The following is a 16,212-nucleotide window of genomic DNA, read 5'->3' as shown; positions in this document are numbered from 1 at the left end:
TTTACAATGAAATGGTTCTATGATTACTACTTGAAATGCTTAAAACAAATGGCATCTGTCTTATACAGTAGTGTCTGTTGGCAAAATACTTTTCCTAATCTTGAGTTCAGCCAGTGTTATTAAAAGTAGTTGTAACGATATGGAAAAATTGGTGAATTTTAGAATGAAAATATTGGTTCAGTTCCTGAATTGGCAAGGTGTTCGTCAGTTGACCTTGACAGGTGACTTGCTTAAATTAGCCTCGATGACCTTGTATTTACTCATAAGTAAAATATAGGAATGATAACACGCTTTTCATGATAACCTGAGGATGACACTATACATAAGTTTCTTGGTACATAAGAGCACTGCAGGGGTTGTGATTGCCTTGTTCACTCTTATACTCTTAGTATCTGGCTCCATGCTTTTGGTACATAGTAGGTGCTCAACAAATATTTGTTGAATTAGCTATCAATACCCAGTAGTCTCACACTCAGGCTTTTTGCCAAGAGAAGAATTTAAAAGGTTTATAATGTCATAGCAAAACAATGCGAGCATAGCTTAATAATTGCAACAGGTTATTATCATGAAAGATGTGCTCTCTCTTTGAAAAGAAAAATTTGTAATAGTATGCTTTGTAAATTTTTTAGGAGGAGCAAAATCGAGGCAAGCCTAATTGGGAGCATCTCAATGAAGATTTACATGTACTGATCACTGTGGAAGATGCTCAAAACAGAGCAGAGATCAAACTGAAGAGAGCCGTTGAGGAGGTGAAGAAATTACTGGTACCTGCAGTAAGTAATAATTTCCAAATCATTTACTATAGAATAATAGACAAACAGACATTGCTCCAGTCCTTAAATGGGAAAATCTGTTCCCTGTTTATTTTTTGTGAAGGGAATCTTGTGAGGGGAGCAAACTCAATTAGTGGCCTGTTTTTTCAAAAGTATTATTACCTTTGCATCACTCTATTATAGGGTAGGAATGTAGGTGCGTCATCAGTAAGTAGGGTGATGAAAGCTTTCTCTCTTTTTTTGGATCAGTTTCTCATTGCAAGCAAGTAATGGGTGTACAGAAGTCTGTACAAATTAATACTTATGTTGGGTGAGCTGTGTTAGTGGGAGCACATTATTTGAGTTGTCTGTGGGTTCCACGTACTCTCCTGGCATATATCATTGTTTACCACATAAAGGCTAATGTTTCATAGTGAAATTTTCCCATAATATGGTAAGATTTTCTTTTAGAAAAATAAGAGCTAACTTTTACTAATGTACCAAGCACCATTCTGAGCACTTTTCACACTGTTAACTCACTTAATATTTCTAAGATAATAAAAACTATTGAAGTTCATACTTAGGGATTGTAGATAAGACACCAAAAGGAATTTTGGAGGGTGACATAAGAAAAGACCCCAAGGAGAGGAGTCACTGAGGCTGGAGAAAAACCAGGAGTGTGGAGTCCTGGAAGCCAAGAGAAGTTTGTTGCTGAAGATTGTTCAATTAAGATAAGAATGGGGAGTTAACCATTGGATTTAGCAAGTAGTAGTCATTGGTGACCTTGCCAAACAGATTTTTGGATGGTGGATTTAAAAGCCTGATTAGCTCAAGTTCAAGAAAGAATGGGACGACAGAAAAAGGAGTTGAAATTTTTTCCCCTAAGATTTCATTATTTATGTAAATGATCCTTTCAGTACTCTTGGCCTCTCAGTTCTTTTATTGCTTCATCTTCAGTGATCTTATCCTCCACTCCATATAAAGTGCATTTTAAATTTTAGTACTTTACTCATATTAAAGTTTCTAAGTTGCCTTCCAGAAAATTTGTACCAATTTGTAGTCCTGCCAGTGTTATCTGAAAATACCTGTTTCTCAACACAGTCTCAAACCCTGGGTGTTACTAAATTTTTTAATCTTTAATCACAAAAATGTGAATATAATAATTCTCATGGTTCTTAAAAATATTTATATTAGATGAGTTTTTACATTAGCTTTTTGTAACAAAAATTCTAAATCTTCATGATCACATTTTGAACAGGTACACAATCCCTGGTTTCATATTGTTTCTGTGGGGAATATTGATTCAGTTTACATATCATTTACAGAATGAATTTATAGCTGAAGTATGGGATTACCTTTGTATTATTTCAGTATAAATGTTTCTTACCTATCCATGTAGAATAAATTCTTTTCTGGAAAGAGGTAGAAAGAGAGTCATGTGTAGTTTAATGTTTTTGTGCCTATTATGTTTAATGTTATATAGCAAAAGATCTAATCCTGGCTTAAGGGACCTGGGGGTGTGGAGGGGAGAGTTGGTAGACTTTGTGCTTGATTTAAAATTTTATAATTAAATGTAATAAATATTCCATTTTGTATTTTACATCTGGAGATAAGGCTAATCTCGGTTAAGGTTGTAGCTGTGCTCCTTGTGACATAATTCTAATTTTTCTAATAATTTTGATGATTTGAATGTGTCTCCATCAGTTTACGTAACACCACACATAACTTAATGTTTAGAGTTCAAACTTTTAAAATTCAAATTAGGCTTTCAAAACAACCTTACAAAGTAAGTTCTTTTCCCCCCATTTTTCCAGCAAGCACAAGAACTCAGAGAAACCTTAGCATTTTCTAATTTCACTGCAAAAGTAATAGGGATTTTGAGATGATCACACTTCATTCATTTGTAGAGTCATAATGTTTTACCTAATGAACTTGTTTACCCTGGATAATACCATTTTTATTTCAGATGTTTCTTTGATTTCAGTAATCCGTTTATTTTAATCTCTTTTGTTTCTTAAATCACAGAATAAACCATGCATAACTAGAGAAGAGTCATTTCTTTAGTTACATATAGTATAACTAGTCTGGCAAGTCTAAATCTGTTACCATCAAGTATCTACTAAAAATATCCTTTTCATTGTAGGTACAGTTAATCAGTTGTTTAATCTCATTTCCATAAATCTGAACCATACCTCCTTACATTCTTGAGATCTTCAATATACTCTCATAAGTACAGTGAAACATTTTGTGAAAATCAAATCATACTCACTGATAGAAAAGGACTATTGAGCAGTGCCCTGATTTTGCTCATCTTTGGGGACTTAGGTCATCCTTGGCAGAGACCAACTGCTGAGGTATTGATAAGTCTATCTCCAAAAGTATTTCTTGAAGACATATATTCTTGCCAACCCAGTTAAAATAACCTGTCTTTTCACTTTTAGTCTTAACCCATTCAGTTCATTCTCTCATAAGTTAGTACGAGTGATTTTTTTTTTTCTTTAAATAAATCATATAAAGATTATCAGTGACTTGCCATTTCACTCCTCTGGAAGTGGGGTAACAAGTGAGTTATCTGCTCTGAAATTCCTTATTGTATATTGAAGAAATGGCTCTTAATTGTAAACAAAGTATGGGTAGTTGTAAAAATTTTAAAGTCAGAGAAGGAAAATGTTTATGAAATAATTAATTTTAGGACTTTTGATGGCTTCATATAAGTATAAAGTAAAATTTCACATGTTTTGTAAGTATTGGTTCTCTCCAAGTTAGCTTATAAATGGGAGAAAGACTTTTGAAGTACTGGGATGCAGTATAAGGAAATGAGTGAAAAAACATTATTCCTCCTAAAAAGATTATGGGGAAATCCTCAAACTGGTAGAATTTTACTGAGTATATAGGTAGAACATTAAGCAAAGGTTATATAGGAAGAAACAATCATGTCAAGATTTGATACGGTAATAGCCTTCTCATTTTAAGTGAACCCCATAAGGAAATTAGTGTTACTTGGAATTATTAGGGATTTGTGATTCTGCATTTGTGATTTCTGGTTTTATGTAACTGCTTTGTTCTAAAAGTTAATTGGGTGGAAAAACTAGCTTTTATGATATTTATGGAGTTTTACAATATCGACTATTTCCTAATTTTAGCTAAATATTTAAGACAGGATATGTTGATCATTTTTGTTTGTTATTAGGCCGAATTGCAATGTGCTGCTATATGCTTTCCTATAAATTTTTGTTTCTTTAATTAAACTTATATGATGCAGTTACTAATTTTATATAACCCTATGATAAATTACTTCATAATTAGACAAATGGTATTTTTAGTAGATTATTTAATTACTAATTTTATATATCTAAACCTTAGGCTTTTAGACATGTGTGTTGAACTGGTTTATTATAATTAGAAAACTTCCTTCAGATGACATTTTAATGCTTGTTCTTATTCACATCATAATTCTCACACTTTTCCTGTGAGCCTTTCAAAATAAACTGGGCTGTTAAATTTCTTGGCTGAACTTCTTACAGTCTTTGCTTAGCATTTACCTAATGTGCTTACAAATATACAGAATTTTGGGAAATTATGACTTCTTATCTTTGTATATTCAAATCACTTTAACATAGATTTGATCCGTACAGAGAGCTTGTATATTAAATTAATTTACTCATTTGCCAATTCTGTCATCAGATGTTTTTGTTTCCTTTATTCTTGCTATACTGATACTGTAATATGCTATAAATTCCCATTTCTTTTGCCTTTTGTAACAGAGTATCTAAATCTGCTTTTAATTAATTTGGTCTTAATATTCTCATGTACATATTAGGACAATTGATTAGTTATTGTGCAGGCCCTTGTTAACCATTTTAAGGACTTCAGCTTTTAGTCTAGAATGGGTGAAACCATTGGAGTGCTTAAGGAGAGGGGAATGAATGACATAATCTGATTAATATTCTATAAGGATTGCTGGCCTGCTCTGTTTAAAACAGAATAAAGAACACAAGGTGAAAGAAAGGAAGCTCTTGTAGGAGTCTGCAAATTATGGCCCATGGGCCAAATCCAGCCTCCCACCTGTGTTTGAATAGCCCATGAGCTAAGAATGGTTTTTACATTTTTTAATGGCTGGGGAAAAAAATCAGAAGAATAATATTTGGAGAAGAAGAATATATCATGAAATGTGAAAATTATATGAAATTCAAATTGCATTGTCTGACAAGTTTTATTGAAACACAGCCATGCTTATGCTTATTCATTTACGTGTTGTCTGTGGCTGCTTCTGCGCTCCAGTGGTGAGTTGAGTAACTGCCACAGAGACCATATGCCCAGAAAAGCCATTTACTGTCTGGCTTATTACAGAAGAAGTTTGCCAATTCCTGGACCATTGCATTAATTCAGACGAGAGGTGATGATGGGTTGGGCCAGTGTAGCCATAGCGGTGAGTCATGGTCTGGTTGTGAGCATATTTTTACAGTGAAACTGGCAGGTTTTGCTAATGGATTGTCTGTGGGATGTTAGAAAGCAAGGCATCAAGGATGACACCAAGATTTTTAGCCTGAACAACTGGAAGGATATAATTGCTGTTACCTTGATGAAGGATATGTTAGGAACAGATTTTGAAGAGATTACTTGGAACTCAGTTTTGGACCTAGTAAATTTGAGATGCCTGTTGGCTATCCAAGTGTAGCTATTCTAGTGTTCTGTTCAGATTAACAAATACTTATTCCAGGTTGGCTGTATTTTAGAACACTAGGGATACAGAAAATTATTTACGGCAAGATCTTTAATATTTAGGCAATGACATTTCCCTAACTGTATTTCATGAGATACTTTTCATAGGTATTTGGGGTAAAGGAAGCCTTTAATATGCTAGTAAGTATTGTGAACCTCTGGTAGAAACCATTTCCAAATTTAATTGACCATCAGAATTTTTGTTCTGAGAGTGTATTCACATCTAGCGTTATAGAGATACCTGTTTGAGAAATAATCTGGAAACTCATGATTTAAATACATAGGAGCTGTCTTTTTAATGCTGAAGAATAGTCATTTGAAGACAAGAAGGAAGAAGAGGTGCTTCTTGAGGAATTTTTTCCTTTTTTTTTACACATAAAATAAAAACTCATTCATTTGAAATGTACAGTTTGGCCCTTGACAACTGTATACACTAACAGCCACTTCCACAGTCAAGATTTCCATCATGCCAAAAAGTTTTCTCTTACCCCTTTGCTATCAATTAACTACCCCCCCCACGCCCCCAGGCAACAACTGGGGTTAGTTTTGCCTTTTTTTCTATTATGATCTAAAAACTTTGTTTTTTCCCCCCAGCCTTATTGGTATAAGATTGACAAATAAAAATTGTTTATATTTAGGATGTACAAGTGCTTTTTTTTAAGGTGTACAATGTGATGATTTGATATACATCTATACATTGTGAAATGATTATCACAATCAAGTTAAACACATTCATCATCCCACAGTTAGTTTTTTTATTTGTATGATCTATTCTCTTAGTAAATTTCAAGTGTACAGTGTTATTAACTGTAACCACCACGCTGTACCTTTGACCCCCAGAACTTACTCATCTCATAACTGAGAGTTTGTACCTTTTTATGGACATCACCCCATTTCCCCTACCGCCCCTCCCTTCCCCCAGCACCTGACAACCACCATTCTACTCTCTGGTTTTATGAATTTACCTATTTTAGATGAGTTTGCCTTTTCTAGATTTCATTTTTTGTGCCTGTCTTTCATGTGGCGTGGCTTTTTTGAGGTTCCTCCATGCTGTTATATGTGTCAGTGAGTTGTTCCTTTTTATTGATAATTAGTATTCCATTTGAATACATAAGCCACAGTTTGTTTATCCTTTCACCTGTTGAAGTTTTAATTTTTATTTCTCTGAATACAAGTGATGTCGAGCATCTTTTCATGTGCTGCTTGAGAAATCATATATCTTCTTTGATGAAGTATCTTTAAATCTTTCTATCATTCTTTATTGTCTTTTCTTTTTTTTTTTTACTATTAAAACAGTTCTTTATATATATTGGGAATACATCCATTATTGGACAGATATTCTAATCTGTGGCTTGCCTTTGTCTTGTGGTTTTGTGGGAAGGCTTTTAATTACAAATCCCATTTCATTCATAAATATAGAACTTAAATTTTTTTCTTTTTTTTGTATTTTTCAAGGAATTTGTCTTTGTCATCTAAGTTAAACTTTTTATCATGAAGTTGATCATAATATTCCCTTTTTATCTTTTTAAGGTATGTAGGATCTGTAGTAGTGTCCTTGCTTTCATTCATTATGTTAGTAATTTGTGACTTCCTTTTTTTTTTTGATCAGTCCAGCTCTAGAGCTTTATTAATTTTAATCATCTTTTACTGCTACATACCAGTTTTTGGTTTTGTTGATTTTTCTCTATTTATTCCTTTTCTGTTTCATTGATTTCTGCTTTTATATATTCTTTCTTTAGGGTTTAACCTTATTTTCGCAGCTTCTTAAAGGTGGAAGATTAGTGACTTAAGACCTTTTGTTTATACTAAAAATTTTCTCTCTGAATAATGCTTTACCTGCATCTCAAATATAATATTATGCTGTATTTTTATTACTATTCACTTCACAGTATTTTCTAATTTTTTTCATGATTTCTTCTTTGACCTATGGGTTATTTCCAGATGTTTCCAAATATTTGGGACTTTTAAATTTATCTTATTGTGACTGATTTCTAACTTAATTCTGTTCTTCTCAGAAAATGTTTTCTATAAGATTTCACTCTCTTTGCATCTAATTAGGACTTTTTATATTGCATCACATTGTCTGTTTTGGTGAATATCCCTTTTACACTTAAAAGCACATGTATTCTACAGTAGTTGGATATGTGTTTTATAAATGTCATTTAGATGAAGGTGGTTGAAAATGTTCAGTTCTTCTGTCCTTATCCATTTTCCCCCTATTTTTGTTAATTACTGAAAGAGATGTGTAAAGATCTCCATTCATTCGTTGTAATAATATTTATGCATACTAGTGTGTTCTCCTTGAAGGCACTGAAATGGCAGACTAATTTGATGTGTGCACATGTGTACATGTATGTATGTATAGCTTACATAACCTATATGAACAGTTTGGCATCATTAAAAGATTTCACTCTTCATTTTATGTAATGGCAACTTTCCCCTTGTTTTAATTTTGAAGTCTTTGTCTCCCCCTCCCCCCCAAATGCCAATTATTTAATGCAGCACATTTTCTAGAGCGATAGTAACAAGCAGTATATAGGTGGCAATCAGTGTTCAAGAAGATGTTATAGAGGTTTACAGGAAGATGTCACAGTGGACTGGGGTATTTAGGGGAGAAGATTTCACATAGGTGGGTGAGACTTGAGCTGGAACTTCAAGGTACAAAGTTCCTAGAGACAGAGGGGATTAGTGTATATGCATTTTAGAGGTGGAGAGTTGTGCATTTCAAGTCATTAGAGTGGTAACAAATGCAGTAGGATTGCACAAATCATGCATGGTCAGGGACTGTCACTTAAACTTAGAACTTTTATTTCCTTATATGTAAAATTGGGTTATTGTTGCTTACTTGCCTTAGAAGGACTTTGTAAAGGTAAAAATTATTATCTTAGTTATGTGAAAGTGCAAGACACATGTTCCCTCATTTCTTCTCTTTTTCTTTATGTTGTATGGATTGATTACCTTAGCTACATCATTGGCCATGCCAGTTACAAGCTCATTCCTGGTCACAGGAGGCACCATGCCAAAAGAAAGTGATTCTGTCCCTAACTGCAAAAGGCGCCCTAATTGCTAGTCCATGATCTCACCAATATACCTTTTTGCTTACAGCGGCATAATAAATAAGAAAATCGTAAACCACTTAATGTTACTTAAAAAAATAACGTGTATACAAGTATCTCCGTCCCCCCACCCCCCCTCACTCACTCACTGTGGGAGTACATCTACCGTCTCCGGTATCAGGTGCCATCCCTCTTTCAATTAATTCTCATTCTGTTTCGTTGGAAAAGAATACTGTTTCATCATTAACTAAGACATATAGATGCATATCCTATGATCTTTTCTAATCTTCTCTGAAGGGACATAAAAAACACTAGAACAGGGGCTTCCCTGGTGGCTCAGTGGTTAAGAGTCCGCCTGCCGATGCAGGGGACCACGGGTTCGTGCCCCGGTCGGGGAAGATCCCACGTGCTGCGGAGTGGCTGCGCCCGTGAGCCATGGCCGCTGAGCCTGCGGGTCCGGAGCCTGTGCTGCGCAGCGGCAGAGGCCACAGCAGTGAGAGGCCCGCATACCGCAAAAACAAAACAAAACACTAGAACAGTGGAAGTTGGGGAATATTACTGATATAAAGACTGGGAAAGTAGAAGTGAGGGATACCTGCTCAAATGTCTTCTTTCTCACTATAATTTTTCCTTTCTTTCAATAAGAATGGGGGTAAAAGATTTCTGTTGGGGAGATGGAATACTAAACTGAAAAGACGAAATGAGTCACCATAGCCTGTATTAGAGAAATGAAGTGATTTCAGGCAGTTGAAGTTTACACTGTCTGATAATTTAAGACCAGCTTTGGTACACAAGATGCCACTAGTCCCAGACAATTCATAAAGTGTTTGTTTCACTTTCTTACTTTATGGGGGGAATAAGCGTGTCTTTTTTTTTTTTTTTTTTTGCCTCTTTAAGTTTGTTTAATAGGTATTTGAGGAGTTGAACGTGAGTTGGTTTTGAGTATATAGCTGATCTCTTTATGAAAGCATTTATAAACATAGAGCTCAGTAATATTAACCTAAGTAATTGATCTAGTAGATTCTGAGGAATTTCCAGCTGAGGATTTTTAAAGTTGCCAGTTATTTCAAGAATATTATGAAATTTGAAAAAGATGATTAAAAAAAAGTAACTTAAATTCACTTCTTAAAAAAAACTATAGGTGTCAATGTCATCATTATTTGGGAGAGTAGTGAAAAGTGAAGGGTCCTTCACAAAATAATTTTTTATTAAGTTTGCTTTTCATGTTTCCCAGAGATTTGTTTCTTCTAGTACTATCACCGTTTGACTCATAGGTAACTGTGTATTAATTATCACCAGAAAATAAATGAAAAGAATTAAAGAGTAAGATAGGAAGAGAGGTAATGACTCTGGAGATAGTGTAGTCTCATCTTGGAGTTCAAGTATTAAACTGGATTGTTAATGAACTGATGGCCCTGCATTTAGTTCTTGACCAAGGGATCAGTAATTGAAATCTGTGGTATGATTTCCCTCCTTTTCATGTTATTGGGAAAGAAGGTAAGGTATTAAAAGATACATTAAAAGACATCTAGCTGTAATGCACTTGCCCCTTGATAGAGCTGTAATGTGAGAGAGCATCTCTCTTATGTAAAGAGGGTGTTGCTACCATTTTCTGCCTTGCACAACTATTTTAATCTGGATGGGAGAACTGTCTAGGGACCCAGAGTACAGTAATTAGCAGTCTCTTCAGAGTGTCAGAGCAGAATTACCATTGTAATGGTTTAGCTGCAGGATAAAAGGATTGAATTTGGGTCTTCCTGTCTGCCAAACTAAATGAGTTGCCATGGGAATTTTTAAATGTGAGAGGCGTTTACGTAAAGCAATTTGGCGGGTTTGAATAAACTCATAAATTACAGGTTTGAAAGCAGCCAGTCCTTGCTTCCTCTCATACAGGCAGGACTGTATAGAAGGCTGATAGCTTCTTACATTCTTCATGTGAATAAGCTGATCCATGCTTCCACGCAGATGATCCGATTACTATGGCTTGTCTTTTCACTAAATATAGTACAGTAAGCACATTTAAGAAAAGACATATTCTTCCAGATCTCTGGAGGAAAAAAAGTGACAACTCTAGACATAAATTTGCCTTCCTAAATTAAGTGTATCTTCAAATAATGCTATTAAAGTGATTGTTTTGTTTTAATAAACATTAACTTAAGATTAATTTTGCTTAGTGCACATAATATATATCTTACACTTGTCACATTTGTCTCACAGAGGTGAACATTTAAAGCTTTTTGGAAAACAAGTAAGGTACTTATACTCGTAAACTGGATTATTCAGGTTGCATGTAAATACTTGGCAGAGAGAGCTTCGGCTTTCCCTGTCTCTCAGAAGAACTGGGTTTTTAGTGGAATGACTTTTTAGTGAGAAAATGCTGCTGTAAATGCCTCCGGTGATGAACATCACTTATGCTTCCTCAAGTTATCAGTAATAATAATAGTTCTTGCATTGGCGGTTTATATCCACCCTCCAGAAAAAACTTAGTGAAATTTAGGTATTAAAATTTTTGAGACTGTAAAATATTCTCACGTAATGAATAAGTTCTTTGGGGGGAAGTCTGTTAACATTTTCAAGTCACTAGATTAAAGTTTTGTAAGGAAAGTGAAAAATTGGTTGTTGCTAACCTTAGTAGCCTGTAAATGTAGATGAATTTTTCAAAAATGTTTCACAAGGAGATGCAGGAATGCGGAATGATTGTTCAATTCCGATGAGAAAGTATAAAATAAATATTTTTAAAGTACAATAAATAAATTTTAATGTATTACTACTTAAGGTATAATTATCAAAGTAGTAGTCTGATTCAAATTCTGTATTTCTAAGATTATTGTTGAACCTTAATAAATCAATAAAACTAGACCCAGTGACAGGGAAGACTTTGTAAAAATCACATTTAAATTTAGAATACAAAGACCATCATAGAAGTCCAGAACTCCTGGAATCAAAATGGCGTTAGCATGTTACATGCTTAAGTGTAAGGTACTCTGATGGGAGTGGGTGTATACTGCTTGATAAACATGATGAGAAAGAAAAGTATTTGCAGAAATTGAAATGTGCCGATTAATTTTTTCTTCCAGAGTGGGACAATTTAATTCAATTTTACATCAGTTTCTTTGTATACCTCACCAGAATTGTAGCTGTGTCATTTATTCTGCATTAGGCCAGTCACAGGAACATTGTTCCAACTAGAATTTTCACAAATAACTAAAAGCGCTGTATCTTTGGATAGACAGCAATCCATACAGACAGGTTAAATTAAGAAAGTGTGACAAAGTGTAGATTTTAAGACTTCACTCACTATCAAACCAAAATTTTGTGAATCACTGAGCAGCTCTATGAGCTCTCTTTACTACCGTTCAGCCATAATGTTGTCTGGAGGTGGGTCAGGCTTTTTAAAACGATCAGAGAGGCTTTTCCCCAAACTTGAGGCTTCAGTTTAATGAAGTTTCTTGGTGATAATAATAAAATATGTCTTATCTACAAGTTCTCATAAATAAAGGCTTTGAGAAACATCTTCCTTTTTGTTCGTATAAGGATTCATTGAGGGGTAGCTTTTCTAAATACAGTATTTTGTGGGGGTCGGCAGTGTAGATGGCTTACAACTCGGAATGTGAGGTGTTGCAAACATAAAACAGGGGATCTGGGCTTAGAATAATAGGGCAACGTATGTTTATTCCTGAAGAAATATTTTTGCAGTTTATATAGGAAGTTCTTCCATTTTAATCTTGTATTCCATGCATCCCTCAGAATTTGCATGTTGAATTTGTTATATAACATTTTATTCTTGCTTGTACCTGTTTGTTCTTAAATATTAATGTTTCTATTCCATGATCAAATATGCTGCTCACTGGCTGGGATAATGCAGTTTAGTTTTTTCTCTATTTCCCTATTAAGTGTATGGTATTCTACACAAATCTCTAAAATTAATTTAAAATATAAATATTTTTATTAAAGAATTCAAGTTGTTTAATAGAAAAAAATAGGTGGGTGATTGCTCAGTGTGTCTTCTTCAGTTCAATTATTTTCATGCACCCCTTTAATTTGTTTGCATGCCCTTCTGATGGTTGGTAAGTAGCATCATGTTCCTTCTATATAGGTGAAACATTTGTAATCCATTCACTTTGTATTAATGTACTTTGAAATTGGATTGACAAAAAAAGTTAAGAAAACCAAATGCCCCATATTTTATTTAACTTGCTCTTATTTTTTGACCCTTATACTCAATTTTTCTTGACATTTCAAATGTTTTAGTGTTACATTTATAAGTAGAATTCAGATTAACTACCACTATGAGATTTTAGTAGTATATTAATGATTCAGATGAGCATTTTAGTATTAAGACTGTCTCAGGTAAACTTATTTGGTAGCTCATCTCATGGCTTGAATTTTCTTCTGTATTTTTGATAGCTGAATTTTGAACATTTAATTTCAAAAGTGATACTTATTAATAATAAGACTTCTCCTTTATGGGAATTACTCTGAAGCCTATATTGCAGGATTATGTAAGTAGATGTCTTTTGTTTTTTATTCTCTTAACCTTTAATGCCTTTGTGGAGAAAAAATAATCTTTAATGTATAAATTAAATATAAATTGATTTGTTTTTAAAGTTATGCCATTAAACTGTCATGGCATCAGTATTTTTGCTCAACTTCTTTGTAGAATATAATATCTCCGAGCAAGTTATCAGATTCATGAATTCACTTACTTTGTGGTATTATTTTATGAATTCTGTGAATGGTGGCAATATGCTCTGTTTAAATAAAATACCTTGATTACTGAGTGTAGCACCTGTGGAATTATAACGTACGTGTAGAAATTAAAAGACGCACTTAGTGACTGTCAGAAGCAGTTCAGTTCCCAAACTTCTACTGAGAAACTGCTGTTTACCAGGCTAGAAACCAAGACTTCAATACACAGAAAGATTTAGATTTAGTAATATAAATGAGAATAGGACAAAACTAATGAGTTTCCCTATTACTTATTTGATCACTTGATACTTGTTCTTCAGAAATGTCATGCTCTCACTAAAGGTGGATACTTCCCAGAGTGATCTCTCTAATTTGTTTTTCTTGGGCAGTCTCATCAGTAACCATACCTCCAAGGACCACTGCCATAGTGATCATTTTTTATTATGCTTTTAATCTTGAACTCCAGATCACCAGTCTTTTCAGCACCTCCCTATGGATGACATATAGGCATCTCAAACATAACATTTCCAAAAGTAAAATCACATCCTTCCCTGTCTTCCTCATACAGTGATTGCTACATTGTGTTCTCTGTGTGGATGACATTAGTTGCCTGGAAGTCATATGTCCTTCATTCCACCTCTGCTTTCCCCCAGGCCCCCACTCCTTTCCACATACTTCCTCATCAAGTTCGGCTTCTGCCTCTTAATAGCACGTGACTCTTAACCTTTTCTGTTTTCACTATTGGGCTAGATCCACTGGTACTCCCTCCTAGTTGCAGCTAGAGCTCACTCTCTTTTTTCCTGTCCTTTTCTTCTTCTTTCAGTTTTGTTGAGATATAATTGACATACAGCACTGTAAGGTGTACACATAATGATTTGACTTACATCATGAAATGATTATCACAATAAGTTTAGTGAACACCCATTGTCTCATACGGATACAGAATTAAATAAACAGGAAAATATATTTCCTTGTGATGAAGAACTCTTAGGATTTTCTCTTTTAACAATTTTCATATATAACATACAGCAGTATTTATATTTTTCATGTTGTACATTACATCCCTAGTACTTATTTATCTTATAGCAGGAGGTTTGTACCTTTTGACTGCCTTCATCCAGTTCCCCCTTCCCCTACACCCCGCCTCTGATCTCTTTTTCCATGAGTTTTTTTTTTTTTATGAGTTTGTTTTTTGAAGTATAAGTGACCTACCATCTTATATTAGTTCCTGTTACACGACATAATGATTTGATATTTCTATACATTTCGAAATGTTCACCACAATAAGTCTAGTTACCATCTGTCACCACACAAAGACATTACATAGTTATTGACTGTATTCCCCATACTGTACATTTCATACCTGGGACTCATTTATTTTGCAGCTCAAAGTTTGTACCTCTTAATCGCCCTCACCTATTTCTTTCTGCCACTGCATCGCCTGTTTGTTCTCAGTATCTGTAACTCTCTTTCTGTTTTGTTATGTTTGTTCATTTGTTTTGTTTTTTAGATTCCACAGAGCTCTCTTTTTAATATATAGAAGCACCGTCACACTCCCTGTTACACGTTTGCAGTGGCTTTCTGTCACTGCATGGTAAAAATGAAAACTGTTTAGCATGGCATTCATAGCTCATCTCCAGCTGGTGTGTACCTAACTTTGTTTCATGTTGTTTCTCCTTTACCCACTTATAGTCCCCCCTATATTAAATAACTTAAAGGTCCCAGAACATTCTTTGTTTATTTGGTGTATTATAGTGATCTCTGGATTGGAAGTGGAGGAAGTGGATAGTAGGTTTCATAGTAGAAACTACGATGGGAAAAGGCTCAGGAAAAAACCACAAGAAAGTTTTCTCTTAAATACTCCACGATTTAAAACTTCCAGTGAAAGACCAGCAAATAGGAAACTTTTTCCCTGAAAACACTACACAGTACTTGTCAGGTTTTTTAAACAAGTACATATTAATATGCAATAGTAGTAGTGTTTCGCTTTGTTATTCATAACCTCTTAAAGAAAAAGTTCTATTCTTCTTTAATCTCTAACACATTACTGTTTTGACAGGTGTGTTAAGCATCTGCTTATGTTCATTGAACAAATGTTTATTAGTATTATAGATACTAGGAACCTAATAATATAGTTGTTTTTTGAAATTAAGGTATGCAGTCTAGTCTGTTCTGCAACAAATGAAGAGGTGTGCTCCAAATAATAAACAATCAAAACTTTGGTTATAAAAAAAACCTTTGATTTATAAAGGGTTTTTCATGGGAAATTAGGAGAATTTCAAACTTGCAATAACAAAGTTATTTTTTCCTGTGAGAATTTCAGTAATCAAAAGATTTTTGAAAAAGCTATAAATCTGGTACTGTAGACCCAAATTATAACAGGACAGATCCAGAGTTGATTTACTTCTAACTCTGGAACCAGAGCCATTGCCTTTTTACAATTAGCAAATTATTCCTTAAGTATTTATACCAAATATTTAAAGCATTGAGCATCCCAACATAAAGTTCCTTTTGCCTATGGAACGTCGATCAAATTTTTACCAATAGCGGCTTTGTCTGTATGTATGTTATTCTCTAATTCATTGCTTTCTATTTTCATTTCTTATCATGAAAACTCATGTTAGAAAAAATACCATTTTCTGTCTGTATATTAATACCAGTGGTAAGAATTGTGCCATCCCTCAAAATAATCATACAAAACTGAAGCACTAGAGCTTGTTGAGGAGAAGAAATACTTCTGTAGTTTAAAAACCAAGTAAAGCAGTGATTCTTAGATTTGATCATGACTATAGTTACAAGCCAATTAAAGTGTATTTGAACCACTCAGTCCTTTGTGGGTATTCCTAAATTAAAGAAATGCATTACAGCAAATTCTTTATAAAGCATACATCTTTTACATGAACCCAATTTTAGGTACTGATTTTTGTAAATTAGAAGTATTTGAAATATAAAATCTGCTAATGGAATCTAACATATTTAAGAGTATACTAATT

General features: G+C 34.0%; 1 protein-coding gene across 10 annotated transcripts in view; it reads left to right on the top strand.

Moving 5' to 3' along the window:
• QKI (QKI, KH domain containing RNA binding) overlaps window positions 1-16,212 on the top strand; it is a 143,354-nt gene that overhangs the window by 101,389 nt on the left and 25,753 nt on the right. For all 10 annotated transcript variants that reach the window (XR_010933569.1, XM_067701573.1, XM_067701575.1 and 7 more), the window contains exon 4: window positions 630-773. Coding sequence is in view for 9 of the 10 variants with exons in the window: in XM_067701573.1 (XP_067557674.1) it covers window positions 630-773 (144 nt within the window). In the remaining variant the exon portion in view is untranslated. The remainder of the gene's footprint in view (window positions 1-629; window positions 774-16,212) is intronic.

The sequence above is a fragment of the Pseudorca crassidens genome, chromosome 13 (assembly GCF_039906515.1).
Source record: "Pseudorca crassidens isolate mPseCra1 chromosome 13, mPseCra1.hap1, whole genome shotgun sequence".
Taxonomy (NCBI): domain Eukaryota; kingdom Metazoa; phylum Chordata; class Mammalia; order Artiodactyla; family Delphinidae; genus Pseudorca; species Pseudorca crassidens.
The sequence above is the reverse complement of the archived record's forward strand: the minus strand, read 5'-3'. Positions and strand labels throughout refer to the sequence as shown.